Source organism: Pseudochaenichthys georgianus, chromosome 18, assembly GCF_902827115.2.
Source record: "Pseudochaenichthys georgianus chromosome 18, fPseGeo1.2, whole genome shotgun sequence".
NCBI lineage: Eukaryota > Metazoa > Chordata > Actinopteri > Perciformes > Channichthyidae > Pseudochaenichthys > Pseudochaenichthys georgianus.
This window is the reverse complement of record NC_047520.1, coordinates 24,322,841-24,339,895: the sequence shown is the minus strand read 5'-3', so window position 1 is coordinate 24,339,895 and position 17,055 is coordinate 24,322,841. Positions and strand designations below refer to the sequence as shown.

The 17,055-nt window shown below is 42.2% G+C and overlaps 1 protein-coding gene across 1 annotated transcript in view; it reads right to left on the bottom strand.

Moving 5' to 3' along the window:
• The window catches only part of LOC117463543 (voltage-dependent N-type calcium channel subunit alpha-1B-like), a 186,054-nt gene that overhangs the window by 44,488 nt on the left and 124,511 nt on the right, over positions 1-17,055 (bottom strand). The window contains 1 exon segment of the mRNA XM_071206520.1: positions 4,256-4,410. Coding sequence (XP_071062621.1) covers positions 4,256-4,410 — 155 coding nt within the window.

Below are 17,055 nucleotides of genomic sequence, written 5' to 3'. Positions count from 1 at the left end.
ATCACACTACAGTTACTAACATTGCCCCGACACGCGTTACTTCGTTACTTTCTAAAATCAGTCATAATCAAACCTCAACAAACACCTGCAAAGAACACATGCTAGGTGAAGCTAACGCACATAGCTGTTGTTTATTTATATCACACACACACACACACACACACACACACACACACACACACACACACACACACACACACACACACACACACACACACACACACACACACACACACACACACACACACACACACACACACACACACACACACACACACACACACACACACACACACACACACACACACACACACACACACACACGTAGTTCTTCTTCTCTGTTTTCCGGTTGTTGCTTGTTTTGAATGACGAATACACACTACCGCTGCCTGCTGGTAAGGAGAGTTATTGCCACTCACGCATGCGCAGTTCGTACGTGCTCGGCTGAAGTCTGGCTCCAGTGCAACACATGGCCAACACGCAGGAGAACACGCTGACGCAACAGTGTGAGCAGAGATAGACTGCGCAAAATATACAGATAGCAGGAGACAGAGGACAGCCACGGTCAGATAGCAGGAGACAGAGGACAGCCACGGTCAGATAGCAGGAGACAGAGGACAGCCATGGTCAGATAGGAAAACATTCAGGAGCTATCTGGATCAGTCTTATGCGACAATGGAAACTGAACTAAAGAGAACATTTGAAACTTTAGCAGTCTGCGTGATCTGCCTGTAGGGAGGGGCGGGCCGGCCCTGCGAGTAAAGTAACGAGTAAAGTAACGAGTAAAGTAACGAATTACTTTATGTAGATAGTAACGAAGTAGTGTAATATATTACTTTTTTTAAAAGTAATATGTAATATGTAATATATTACTTTTTTTTAGTAACGACCCCATCTCTGAATATACAGTAAGCTTAATGTAAACATAAGTCTATAGGCTATTGCTGCAGCTATACCTAAAAAAAGACAAATGAATCATAAATCATTATTACTGTGGCTTGGCAGAATATACGATGGTTATTTTTCACTAAGAGATAGTGGCAAGATAGTTGTCTCAGTATTTATCGTTTCATGCACGCTCATATGAATGCTCCTTGTTCACGCGCGCCGGGGCTGGAGTTTAACAACACCGTGTCCCATTCATCAAACGGGACAAACGGTATTTCACTCTCACCATTGTTAAGCACAGAGCGACCGAACACAACAATATATATAGTATATATTACCCGGACAGACCCACGAGGAAACTGACGGTCGACGTTAGATAGACTAATTGAGATGCTACAAGCTAGATTCACCTTAGTTATTAGCCTTGTGCATCATTTGAATGTGTCCCCCGCAAACCGTTACTGTACTCAATACTACTCAACCGGGTCAGAGTTCGTCATATTACTTGAACTGACATGCTATTTAATAAACGGCTACTGATTTTTGCAGTGTGCATCACGTATTCATGTCCATTGGATACTGTGTGGAAAATAACATTGGACAAACACACATTGTATAGAGGACGACCAACTTCAAAGGTTGATTTAAACGAATGCCGCCTTCCACGCGCTGTTCTTGTTGGTACTTAGCTAGCAAACATTAGCCTTCTCTGCTAAGCATGCACGATGCTAACGTGAAACACAACTTGGCTGGTTAGCTTACATTAACATACAACTGTCGCCGTGACGCTTAACTCATTTCAGACGGCATGCCGTCAACATGCACATTATTGCTGTAATAACAATTCTTAACAATATGGAGCTAAACATCATAGTGCTTTACTCTTAGCTCCTATGTTAGCTACAGCTATCTAGCATCAGTGACCGACTACCAGTGAGTAATAGTCGAGAACAAACTTAAATTCCTTGTCTAACCGTGAAGCAAGCAGACAACAAGTCTTGTGATGAACCTTAAAAAATGTGAACATTTATATGTAGGACATGATAGACAGTAATATCTTACCTTCCAACATGTCCACACTCCAGGAGGAGGGAGGCGCGAAAGAGAACCGTTCCTCTGGCCTGCAGCCAAGAATCGCCGCATGCGCAAAGGGGCAGTGTGGGCCTAATGTCTTCAAGTAGATTTTACCCAGTTGTTTGTGTTTCAGTTGGTACTGTCAGAAATTAGGTAGTATAGGTAGAATTTACCCATTCATGTATACTAACAATGCTCACTTATATATCTTGAGTACAATTTAAATGATTTGCTTGGATAATATATACTACCCTCCAAAATCCTTTTTTATAGTGCAGTCAATGGTTCATGAACAGTTCATGTACATGAACAGTTCATGAACAGTTCATAGCCAGCCATTGAATTATATTCAGTGACTGGGTATGAACTGTTCATGAAGTTGTTATGAACAGTTCTTGATATGTTCTTGGTTGAAAACTGAATATCCCTACACACTCACTGAAAACTCCATTTCATGAATTGTTCATGAACCATTCCAGCACAGGAGTTTCATGAGTAGTTCATGAACTGCCCTAGTGCCATTTAATGTTCATGACAATTTCATGAACAGTTCATCAACTTTGTTATGAGCTGTTTATGAGCTGTTCATGAATATGGTTCACTGATATTCCATGAACTTTTCATGAACAGTTCACTATCATCTCACTGGGCCCCTCCCTCCTTCACTGGAGAACTGCGCTAAAACAGCTGATCACAACCTTCACACTCTGTGGTCACGAACTGTACTCCACTAGCTGCCGCCCCCCCCCCCTCTGTCGACTTTCCTGAAGTCCTCCCCCGTTGATAGAAATCAACACGTAATGAATTAAGACCCCACGGTTTGATGATTGATAGGTGTGTGGGTTGTCTTTCATTTTGACACGCAGAAAAATGTTGTAATAAACATAGATACTGTATGTTAAATGGATATATCCGCCTTCTTTCATTTATCTTTCCATTCCCACAATATACATAAATAAATGGCATATTTTGGACATAGTGATTAATCATGATTAATTCATTTTTAAGCTGTGATTTATCTGATTAAAAATCGTTTGACAGCCCTAGTTTTATTATGAAAACGTTGAGACCGGAAATACTGTTTTCAACCCGTAACTTTACATGGAGGCTGCCGCATACCTCAAATCATCTTCGTAATATCTATCAAACTATAGATCCTACATATCCATATGGACGTGGATTCTAAAAGTACAATATACACTTCTCGCTAGAAATCTAATCAAAAAGCGTTTTAATGGCCAAACTATCCTACAATTTAGGATTTTGCAGAGAGGGTTATTTGTGAATAAACGACCATCTGTAACGTTTGCATTCAACGGGAGCGCTAGAGGGCGAAAACTTTAAATCGTAATTATAGGACGTATTAAGCGCTTGAACAAACAACATATTTGGTCATAATAAGGGCCTGAACAATCGGCCCATTTGGTCGTATGAGTTGGAGGACTAGTTGTTTTATGTACATATAGCACACTATGTCTATACATTCAGCAGATTGGAATATAGAGAGTATTCTAATTTATTTTGTACATTTTACTGTAGATACTCCTCTGAATATAGGTATTTTCTTTTTACTGAGAATATGTATATATTCTTTTTAATCTATCTATCTTTTTTCACACCTCGCAGCTGAAACTGTAAATATTCCAGATATACTTGGTTATAGTAATTGCGGCTTTAGTGAAGCCTGTCTTCATTAATATTCTTGTAAAGGTAAATGTGATCTTACTGTAGGTTTTAAATTCTAAGTTGTAAATCCAACTTAGAATTGCCGTACTGAGGTGGTAAATTCAAGAATACTGATTGGTCTAACATGGCATGTTGTCTTGGTTTAGTGAACCCAGACATAGTCTTAGAGTCAGGCCCAGTATTACTGCAGACAGGGAGAGAAGGACACCCTGCAAACTGCTAGTCAGCTGTTTGCAGGATGTCCTTCTCTCCCTCATGCAGGTAGGGAAAGGTGGAGACATGTTAACAGATGCAGATTATGTATTCTGATGAATTTACTGAGGCCACAAAATTGTTGATGGTCACTTTTATCTGGAAAAAGTTTCACTATCAAAAGTTCTCCACCAAAAGGATCATCCTCAGCATACATTTACACAATGTCATTTTCTTAAAAAATCTGGCAGTATTATAATTTTAGGGTCATGCTGTTTAGCCTGAAGGCAGTACACTTAACCCTGGTGTTACCTTGTGTCGAAAGTGTTGATGTGGTAAAGTCACTCTTGGCTTTTACTCTGAATGTAGTCTTGTGTGTGAGCTAAAGCTTTATTTCCTGAAGTGTGAAACTTACAGCGTGCCTCCGTTGTTCAGGGAGTTGGAGCTAGGTCTGGTCTGTAGCTGGGACTTGGATTTGGGCTGAAGCATGCTGGGAGGCATCAGAGGCAGATCTTTCTCCTGCATGTGAGTCAGAGGCAGCAATGGCTTAAACAGAGCCCCGACCTTGCACTGTGGAGAAGAAACGTATGGCAACATGCTGAAGACATTCAGAGGCAGCAGGCAGAATATTGTTGCACCCAGCTCTGACATAGGGGTGTCACGTGGAGACCTGGGTCAAAATATTAATTTATTGCAGTCTTGCTTTGTAGGCTATGTGGTTCATCTGTGTGTATCCATGAGTATCTGTGTGTTCCCAAACAGACATGCACCTGTAGAGTAGATGTGCGTGCAACTTGCAAATGAGCAGCGACCAGCGGCTGATGCAGGATCACCCTCGGCTGTAGCTGCTAAGCATGCCTTGTTTCTCAAATGGGGTAATAGTTCCCCTAGGGCAGGTGTCGGCAACCCGCGGCCCTTGACCCTTTAAGCCCTCTGCTCTGGCTCCCTTGAGCTTTGACAAAAATAAGAAGGAAATCAAATAAAAGTATTTGTAGGACTATTTATTGCATGGTTGAAAATGTTTCGTATCTTGTATTTTGAGGTGATACTGTGACACATGAATAAAAAACAAAACGGTTTTAATTAGGTCAACTAAAATATGCGTCACATCCTGCTACGGTCCCGCACTAGCGCCTTTTCTTGCAGGCGAATAACCTGACCCCCGGCTCAATGAGCGAACTATGGATAAATCAAAGAAAAGAAAAGTACCGGAGGAACACAGGATTTAATTCTGTGTGGACAGAGTTATATGCTTTCACAGCAAACGATGCTGGTTTACCGGTATGTTTGATATGTAGAGAGAAGTTGTCAACGGTGGTGCAGCCTTTACGTATAGAGGAACAACACGGTAGAGGAAGACAGCTGACGATCTTCAGTCATAATTCAATGGGTTATGTAATTTATTTCAGAAAACACTTTTTGTTATATTCCATGGAATGCTCTTAACGTCCCGATAGCAATGAATATATTAAATGCTTTGACAATAAATACATAAAACAATGTATCTCTGGAAGCCGTAGCGCTGTAAAAAGCACAACCAATCATTTTAGTTGGCCCGGCTGCGTCTATCGTTTTTCCAACCCAGTTTAGATTCAACCACGCCCACTTCCGCATTACGCAAGGATCGACGTAGCTCTAAGCGATAGCGTCATAGACGCGGCACACCCGCGAAAATCTGAATCTGACAAGCGAAATACCGTCATTTGAAACACCGCATAATATACAATATAATAGTGCTTCTTTGTCAATATGAATGACGACACTTATGCAGTGCTGAGGAATGATAATTCAATCATTTAATATTAATTCCTGATGGATATAAGAGGGATACATTAGCAAACATCTGTATATAGCCTATATATAATGTTTCGTTTTTTGTTTGTCATGTAACATATTAACGTTTTGACCTTCTGTTTAGGATGTAAAGGTATCTATTTAATATTTAAATTAAATATTTAAATTAAATGTTATATATATATAATACAACACATAACATTTGACATTAATAACATATTAACGTTTTGCCATGTTCAAATTAAATGTTGGGACATTTATAAAAATGTATTCCTTTACATAAAAGTGCTTTCCAGAGGTGTAAGAAGTGATAAGATATTGTACTTGAGTAAAGGTACAAGTACCAGAGTGTAGAAATACTCAAGTATAAGTACTAAAGTATTAGCATCAGAATAGTACCTGAATAACGATAGGCTCTTTTTTTCTCAGTGCCCCTCTACACGCTCTGACTCCTCTTCATCCCATCCCTCTGTTTGGAGGCAGGACACATGGTATTTGGTGGCCCTCTACACCCTTTATGTATCCGTTTGTATATGTGTATGCCTTTCTTTCTCATTTCTTTTTCACCTTATGTCTTTGTCATATCTTATCCCATTTATGGCCTGTACCTTGTCGTGGTAAGTGGGCTTTTTACCAAATCAGGCCTCAAGGTGTATCTCAAATGCTGAAATATAACCTCCCTGTTAATACAAATACATTACCCTACATCACAGTATAATATGACATGACTAAAGGTCCACTGCCCTCTGCAGTCATGAAATCTTTCCAGAGGCTGGTGTTGATCCAACCTAAAGGACATCAGACGACCCCTGCTTGACCTTCTGCAGTTGATGCAAATAGGTAAGTGGATCATGCAGTCAACTTGGGATTGTATCCTGGGACTTCAGCATTCAGCAGTCCCCTATTCCTACCTCACCCCTCCCACTGTCCCAGCCTTCACCTGGTGAGGCATGATTATTACACAGTCAACCCTTATTCAGAGTGCCTAATAAATATATATATTTTTACAGTGCAGATTTTGGCTTTTTTGGGACCATCGCACATGTGTGTAAGTAACAAGTATGCTGTATAATCTGCAACAACTGTCAGGTGGTGTTATTGATTATCTTTACAAAAGAGCCCCCACCGATATTGATTTTGAAAAATATCTTTTAATTGAAATATGGGAGCAAAAACAAAAGGGTAGAATTGATCATACCATATTATGTTATTATTGCAACTGTTTTTTATTATATTGTGTTGTTTTGTTTTGTTTATATATATATATATATATATATATATTTATGTGTGTGTGTGTACAAATGAATTAATATAAAGTGTATATATGTGAGTGTGTGTATAAATGAATGAATACATATGTGTGTTTAAATGAATAAATACATGTGAGTACATATAAGTGTGTGTTTATATATATATGTTTATAAATGAATAAATGTGTGTATATATATTAGGGGTGTCAAGTTAACGCATTGACGCAAAAAAAAATGAACGCCACTAATTATTTTAACGCGATTAACGCATGTGTATTTTTTGTCCTCGGCCACCCCGTAGTTTCAGAGCGCATCGAGTTTAAAATACCGTCTACAAGCTGATGCTGACAGCCCCGCTCCTGCCATCCGCTTGTGGCAGACCACACTTCCACGCTCACCGGCAGGCACCGACTGGCTATTGGGAGGACCGGGAGAGTGTGTATATGTGTGGCGCGAGTGAGCGAGAGAGAGAGACCTTACGTGTATTGTTATTGTTAGCATCTGGTGCTAGCTAGCTGCGCTAACGGATATAAGGAGCTGTTTAAATGAAGACAGAGGAGCGACATTTCGCCGACAACTGCGCCGAGCACTTGACTTTATGCAGGAAGCAGACAGTGGGACATTGTAGGAGAGGTCAGCACACGCAGCACGGATAGTGCGCAACATGATTGCAGCGTCCAGGCAGCTCCCGTTCGAGCATATGCCTTGAGTTGCACATAGCTCCAACGATCCATCACACACACACACACACACACACACACACACACACACACACACACACACACACACACACACACACACACACACACACACACACACACACACACACACACACACACACACACACACACACACACACACACACACACACACACACACACACACCACACACACACACACACACACACACACACACACACACACACACACACACACACACACACACACACACACACACACACACACACACACACACACACCATTTGTATTGTATTATTGTATGAGAGAGGTTCCAGGTTGAATTGAGGCGAATATTTGTAATGTTCAGAGGTTGTTGTGTTTAATATTCATGAGAATATTTGTCATTGTTCAAATGATAATAAACATTAGCATAACGCATATTTGTCCACTCATATGTTGATAAGAGTATTACAAAATATTCCTCTAAGGTACATTTAGAACAGATAAAAAATGTACGATTAATTTGCGATTAATCGCGATTAACTATTTTAATCGACTGACAGCCCTATAGTAAGGGCATTTTATCAGATATTTGACCGATCTGCAAACTAAATCCTTACCAATCAATTTCTTCTTTGTAAAGGTGTGTAGTAAGATGTATTAAAAAGTTGAAGTTCAAATACTGTATGTTTTTTCGTAACAACTGCTCAAAGTTGAGGTACCGAATACCGATTTTCGAAAAATCTAAAATGTTCAGTTTGGCCTTGGGTAACTTGTGAGGGGTCAAACTAGGGGTTTTTCATGATTCTGAGTTGATTGCAATCGTTTATTTTCACTAAAATCATTCCTTTGTGGAAAAATTGCCACGCCCACCTTTCCCGCTCGCCCCCCCCCCACCCCCCCATAATGCCTTTCCACTGCTAGCATAACACTTGTTTGATTATTTTACTATTTGCCCTTTTAGGACTTATTATTGTTTAGTGGTAGCTGCTAGTTGGTTGGCATTCAGAGTGAGGATGTTTAGAGTTAACATGCTGAAGCCATTTTCAACCTTCATTTGATCATGGACAGACTGCTTTTTACGTCTGATATGTAAGTATTATCTACATTTTTAACTTGAAATATTTCATGTCACTACTTTGGTAACATACTGTACAAGTTGTCAACTTTGCTTACTTGTTAGCTTTGTAACAGTAGGCGCAGCAACATGGTTAGCTAGCTAACGTTAAATCCATGATGTATTACTCCATGATTGTATCCAACTAGGCAACTACCATGATATATTACACACCTCAAACTGAATCTTATGATCATTTTATTTTCTTGAATGATAGCTTTCTGGCCCATTAGGTTACAGTGGTGTATTGTCTCTGACAGGATCTTTTGTGTTTAACGTTACTGTGAAGCAGATCTTCTATTTTCCTTTGCAATAATATATATTCCAATGTTAATCATCTACTGTACATGAGATTGTCTTTAATGTCACAAAATAATGATATTATGACTGAATAATACAATATTTATTCTACTTTGTAGGACATATTAGTCTAGCAGTATGGATGAAGACTCGACTACACCTTTGCTAAATTGTTTCATCTGTGAAAGCTCGGAGACACCACCTCAGAGGCGGATACAGCCAACTCCTAAAGGCTACCCTACTTTTTTGGAACAAGCACAAGTAGTTGAAAATGCTAAGATTTTGGAGCGTTTGAAGGAGGCTCAGAACATAGGAAGAGGTACCACAAAAAGGCAGAGAAAAAGGCAGCTAAGAAGAAGAGAAGACGCACTTGCTCTGACTTCAGTGCAGCTTCTGCATGAAGTTCTACAAGTGCACGGTCCGTTCAGCTTCTGTACAAGAATGTATGCATTCTTTGCAACCAACCTGCACAGATCTACAAAACTCGTCCAGAGGAAGCTAGAAAGAGATACAGAGTGCCATATAATTTGACTGCAGATAGACAGCACAGAGTCGCGGGGATGACTGGGGCACTGAAGTTGTTGGACGTCTGGAAGGGATCAATGACCTTGTGGCAGAAGAAACCCTGTACCATTTGCGCTGCAAAACTCTTTTTGAGACAGGTGGCCATTACTCCAAGACTGAAGATAGAGGACAAAGGAAGAGAGGACAAAAGAAAATTGATGAGGAACGAGAGGCTGTTTTTGTTGAATTCTGTGATTGGTTAGACTCAGAACTCGAGCATGGGGTGATGACTCTTGACCAAGTCCACAAAAAGCTACAGCAGTTTGATCCGTCACCAGATAAGAGCCTCTCTTATTCAAAGTATTGGCTAAAGAAGAAACTCCAAGATAAATTCCATGACACCTTGTGTTTCACATCACTGGAGAGAAGGGCAGATGTGCTCCGCCTCAAAGATGACACAAACAACATTCTGCGAGAGCATCATGCTAATCTTGAGCATGGAGATGAGAAGACTCAGATCATAAAGACTGCACTAAAGTTCGTATGCAACGACATCGCCATGGTCGATCTAGACCCAAAGTCATACCCCACAGCACACAGTATGACTGACATCCAGAGTCAGCTGGCTCTTGTTCCTGAGAGTCTTCAGATGTTCCTGAGGCCAATAGTGAAAACCGACAAAAGAGTAGCCATTTTGGGGCAGAACTTCATAAAGGCCTGTCGGCCTCGATCAGGAGTTTTGCCATACCAGATGGGGCTTGCCATACAACTTGAGCATAGATTTGGGTCAAAATGGATGCTGAAAAAGTTACACCAGCTTGGATACACAGAGTCATATTCCGAGACACACAACTACAAATACTGCTTCCTTAATGACAGGAATGGAGAAGGCATCCAAGATACTTCTGATACTCTTTATACCATTGTGGAAGAAACTGATGAGCAGATCGATGATGAGGTTGCGGTTGACTCTGCACTTGAGGATCTATCATTTATGACAGCCAGTGGAAGTGAAACTAGACATGACAATCGGGTGGTCATGGAGGCCATGGAGGTTGGGGAAACAACCAATGTATTCACTCAGTTGTCGGAGACAATAGAGATTTAAACATTGTCTCTATTCAGGGAAACACTCCTTTCCATTCAATGGGCTGGATCAAAGTCACCTCTCCGGCACCATCTTTGCCAGATCCCCAGACGACAGCAGCTGTCCACAGAGTGAAGTTGAAGGCACTTGACAAAGCTAAGATCCTCAGAGGAGCTGAAGTGAAGATTCTTCCATTCACCAACAGAACAAGGACAGGGATAAACATCATCACATTTCTTCCCATTACTGAGCTTGCCTCTTCTGTGACACAAGACCACTCCTCACTCCGGGCGATACACTCTGGGCAGCAGGGTGGGTGATCAAAGCCCAGGATCCTGAGTTCCCACACTCCAACTGGAATGGCTGGATGAAGAGTATCCATGCAGATGATGTCAAGCAGCGCACACAGATCGACTTCCTCCCAATCATTTAAGGTGACCCTAATGACCTCAACACCCTCTTCACCACTCTCAAAGAGTGGACGCGGCTCTCTGCAGACAGAGTCACCATAGTGACATTCGATCTTCCGATCTCGCTGAAGGCTGTGGACATCATAAAACAGACAAATCTACCTATCATTCCGAGGTTGGGTGGATTTCACCTGCTGAAGTCCTACCTTGGATCCATTGGAAACATCATGGAGGATTCTGGACTACTGGAGCTGATCCAACTGATCTATCCAGGGAGTACGACAGCCAACCACATCCTGGATGGAGGACGTTTTGACAAGGCAATCCGTGCTCACCTCCTCATCGATGCAGCCATCTATCAGCACATCATGAAACATGCCTTCACCAAGGAGGAACTCGGTGAAATGAGGACTTTCATGGAGAAGGTAGCTGATTGGAAGATGGGAGCCAGACACACAGATCCAGTAGTGGCACTGTTTGAACAGCGGTTTGAATAAACCTTCAAAAGACTTGCTGAAGGAGGAAGAACGCCCGCTCTCTGGGTGCAGTCTCTACCTTGGTAGATGTGATCAAGGTCTTCATCAGAACTGAGCGGCTTGCAGATCACAACGGCCACCTGTGCTGCATTGTTAGCAGGATGCTGGACATCTTTGCGGCTGCAGGGCATCATCAATATGCCAAGGGTGCACGGCTGTACTGTCAACTCATGAAGCAACTTGAAACGTTGCCTGCTTACAAGGAGACATTCGAAAGTTTCACTGCCCATGGAAACCATGTTGTCCGTTACTCCAGCCATGATTGGTCCGGCACCTGGTGTGACATCTGTATCGAGCAGACATTCATGAAGTCAGCCAAGTCAGAAGGTGGACTGAGTAGAGGGAGGATGAGACACAGTGATTCTGGTCACAAGTGCTGGGTGCTCACTCTTAATCACTTCTCCAATGTCAACCAGCGCATGGAGGAAAGTGTCAAGAAACATGCTCTGCTCCACAGAGACCTTGGCAAAACACAGATGAAGAGAGATGCTGAAGCAATTGACCTTGCTCTCCAATGCTTTGAGGAGAACAACCCATTCGACCCCGATCGAGACAAGGAGTTGCTTGTGTCTTTCTCAACAGGATTCAGGAGCACAGGAGTCAATGCTGAGTGAGCAGCAGAAATAGGGAGAGAGATGCAGATCAAGCTGGATGGACAGTCAGTGACATCGACCATGGAAGTGAAGTCAAAGGTACAAGCCCTGTCATCACTCAGAAAGATTCCCAAGATCAACGAGAAGAAGATACACCTTGACTCACTCAAGTTGTTCAACCGACTGATACTTTTTGCCCAACGGGATATGACAGTTGAGACAAGCTTGGCGTATGAGCTGACTCCCTTCCCATTGTCCCTCTTCAGCAATAAAGATCAGAAAATGAACAAGGCGAACAAGGCAGGCTTTTCCAAGACTAGCCTGAAGGAGTTAACTGATCCGCTTGACATCACTAACCAATCCTGCTCCACTCTTGTAGTTGATGGCGGATAGCTTCTCTACATGTTAAAGTGGGAACAAGGTCAGACTTGGCAGAAGATTGCCAACAGTTACTTGAGCTACGTACAGTGTCTTGGCCGCCGCTCTCAGAAGACCATTGTGGTCTTTGATGGCTACAGCCGATCACCAAAAGATCATGACCACATCCGGCGCACTAAGAAGTCATGCTGTGATCTCCAGATTCGACCGGATATGATACACTGGACACCAAGAGCAAAGTTCCTGGACAACACCAATAACAAGAGTGAGCTAATCCACCTCCTCTCTTCAACATTCAGAAAACATAACATCACAGTGGAGCAGTGTGACAATGATGATGACACTTCAATTGTGAGAGAGGCATTGGCCACTGCTACAGATGACTCTGTTGAGGTTAGTAGCATTTGTGTAGGTAGCCTATTTTGGAAACAAAAGTATTCACTCTTGAGTATTCAAACTTGAATAGTTTTATCTGGTTTTGTATAGTGCAACACGCTTTGCATATCTTGTTCTATTTTCAGGTGCGGGCAGAAGATGCAGATGTGCTGGTGATGCTAGTACACCACAGAGGTGTGGACTCGAGTCACATGACTTGGACTCGAATCAGACTCGAGTCACCAATTTGATGACTTGAGACTCGACTTGACAAAATCACAAAACACTTGCGACTCGACTTGGACTTGAACACCAATGACTCTGGACTTGACTTGGACTCGAGCCTTCTGACTTGAGGTGACTTGATACTTTAATTCAGAGATCTCCAACACGCCGATCGCGAGCTGCCGCTAGAAGAGCAGACTCCCGTCGGGGAGAGCAAAATCTTCAGCTGCTCCTAATCTTGCTGAGAATCCTTGCAGGCAGGGGCGGGACTTTATTTAGCTGGGCCACCATGCGGCCAATCATATGCGAGGACACACTAGGATCATACCATTATGTGAAAGAAGGGTGGGGGGCACAGCAGGTGTAGTGGTACAGGCCAGCTGCACAGAGCGACGGGGAGACGGATTTAAATGCAAGTGCGTCGGAAAAAGTCAAGAAATGAGCAAAAACCGAAAAAAGAAGCAGCATCTGGCTGCATTTCAATGATATTGGAGAAAGCAAAGCTGAGTGCAGGATTTGTAAAATGAAAATAACCTTTTTTGGTTACCTTTATTTTGGTAACCACTCAGGATTTACTGTCAGAGGTGGGAGAAGTTCAGATCTTGTACTTGAGTACAAAAGCACCAGAGTGTAGGAATACTTGGTTACAATAAAAAGTCCTGCATTCAAAATGTTACAAGTAAAAGTACAAAAGTATTAGCATCAAAATATAGTTAAAGTACCACCTGCAGAGGGATCTAGATGCCGGTGTTCTCTTTTCCATAGAGACCGCCTGGCTGCACATTATCCCTTGTATAGAGATAGATTGTGAGTCCCTTATAACATGTTGTACACAGTGGAAATAAACATTCTGGTCACCTCAAGATCAGGGATCTTATACATTAAACTCCTTCTGAATCAAACTGCCACGGTAGCCTTACCTTATTGTTCCCTCTTAAAATAGAAAAAAACACGTTACTTTACCAGCAGAGAGAAAATTGATTATTAAATTATTAATGTGACTAATAAAGAGTGGTTTGATTATTAAGTATTATTCTGTTGATCAATGTCATTACATTTGGTGAAAAACACATAATGACTTGTTTATGACTCGTTTTGTCAAAGTTTAGGACTTGGACTTGACTTGAACTTGCCCAACCTGACTTGAGACTTGACTTGGACTTGAGCGCAAAGACTTGAGACTTGACTCGGACTTGAGCGCAAAGACTTGAGACTTGACTTGGACTTGCAAAACAATGACTTGGTCCCACCTCTGGTACACCATATTCCAAGCACCAACCATCCACTCTTCTTCACAACATCAAAGGGCTCTTATGATGTCAGAAGGATCCGCGAAGCTCTCTCTGCTACCTGCTCTTTTGTCACGCCTTCACCGGTTGTGATACGGTTTCTGCAATAGCTGGCCATGGGAAAACAACCTTATTTGACAGGTAATAATAATATATATTTTTTTCTATTTCACTTTATATTTGAAACAAATCTCAAAGTGCATTTTTTGTGCAGGTTCTGTGCAGGGGACATTGGTGAACACATGGACATCTTCCTTGACACACAAGCTACTAAGGATGCAGTGATACAGGCTGGTACTACCATCTTCCAGTACATTTACCATGCACCAGGTACTGCTTTGGGTGAAATTCGACACAACATGTTCTCAAGGAAGGCAGCGGCAGGGCTTATCAAACCAGAAACTCTACCTCCAACAGAGGGTGCAGCTGCACAGCATTCTCTCCATGCCTACCTACAAACCCAGGACTGGATCCTTCTGCAGAGTATGTCTCTGAACCCCAGTGACTATGGATGGACATTAGGTGTACATGGCTATGAGCCAGTCCCAACACTAGACCCCATGGCTCCTGAGGAGCTACTGCAGTTCACAAGCTGAAACTGTAACGGAGATTGCAGCAACCGGCGGTGCAGCTGCAAGAGGAATGGCGTTAAGTGCATCTCAGTATGTGGAGTCTGTAAAGGAATTTCATGCAAGAATTGTGGTCATGATGGTGGTCTGGAGAAGACTCATAGATTGACTCCTGAAGTGATCAGCACTTGTAACTACTTGTAACTACAATTAAAGCTACTTTTGAATTTAAATATAAGAGTGGGCGTGGCCTTTTTTCAACCAAGGAATGATTTTAGTGAAAAATACATGATTGCAATCAACTCAGAATCATGAAAAACCCCTAGTTTGACCCCTCACAAGTTACCCAAGGCCAAACAGAAAATTTTAGATTTTTCGAAAATCGGTATTTCAACTTTAAGCAGTTGTTACGAAAAAACATACAGGATTTGAACTTCAACTTTTTAATACATCTTACTACACACCCCGTAGTTTCAGAGCGCATCAAGTTTAAAATACCATCTACAAGCTGATGCTGACAGTCCCGCTCCTGCCGCCCGCTTGTGGCAGACCACACTTCCACGCTCACCGGCAGGCATCGACTGGCCATCGGGAGGACCGGGAGGGTGTGTGTATGTGTGGCACGAGCAAGCGAGGCATACCTTACGTGTATTGCTGTTGTTAGCATCTGGTGCTAGCTAGCTGCGCTAACGGATATAAGGAGCTGTTTCAATGAAAACAGAGGAGCGACATTTCGCCGAGCACTTGACTTTATGCAGGCAGCCAGACAGTGGGACATTGTTTGAAAAGTCAGCACACTCAGCACGGATAGTGCACGCAACATGATTGCAGCGTCCAGGCAGCTCCCGTTCGAGCATATGCCTTGAGTTGCACATAGCTCCAACGATCCATCACAGTGTCTCTACACACACACACACACACACACACACACACACACACACACACACACACACACACACACACACACACACACACACACACACACACACACACACACACACACACACACACACACACACACACACACACACACACACACACACACACACACACACACACACACACACACACACACACACACACACACACACACACACACACACACACACACACACACACACACACACACATACACACACACACACACACACACACACACACACACACACACACACACACACACACACACACACACACACACACACACACACACACACACACACACAAACACACACACACACTGACGAGAGGTTCCAGGTTGAATTGAGGCGAATATGTGTAATGTTCAGAGGTTGTTGTGTTTAATATTCATGAGAATATTTGTCATTGTTCAAATGATAATAAACACACATATAAAGCATATTTGTCCACTCATATGTTGATAAGAGTATTACAAACTTGAAAAATATCCCTCTAAGGTACATTTAGAACAGATACAAAATGTGCGATTAATTTGCGATTAATCGCGATTAACTATGGACAATCATGCGATTAATCGCGATTAAATATTTTAATCGACTGACAGCCCTAATATATATATATATATATATATAATAGTATCATTAAATAATGCTGTCAGATAAATGAAGTACACAGTAATAGTCAAGGTTATATTCAATGTTCTGCACTTACACCAGCTGATAAGATATTTAAAACGTCTTTTGTTTGTCCTGAAAACAACATTTGAGGATACACACAGGCTATTTATAGATGATAACACACCAGTAATACAATCTCAGGACTCTTCGATATGGCTTTGATTACAGGATCGTTTACTTTCAGTCAACAAATCCTTTGTAAAGACAAAAAACAACTATTCAATATTCTGCTTTACCGCGACCGCTATATCTGCCGAAGACGAAGTCTATGACGCTATCGCGTAGACCAGGTCCATCCTTGCGTAAGGCGGAAGTGGCCGTGGTTAAATCTAAACTGGGTTGGAAAAACGATAGACGTGGCCCGGCTAAAATAACTGGATGGCCTACCTGCCTGTCAGCCTTCCACCTGTGCACAAACTTATCTCGTGCCCTCATTGGTCATGTGCGCGTTCGTGTGTTGTTGGAGGAGGGGCTCTGTGAGGAAGTCTGAAGGAAGAGGCAGATTTTTT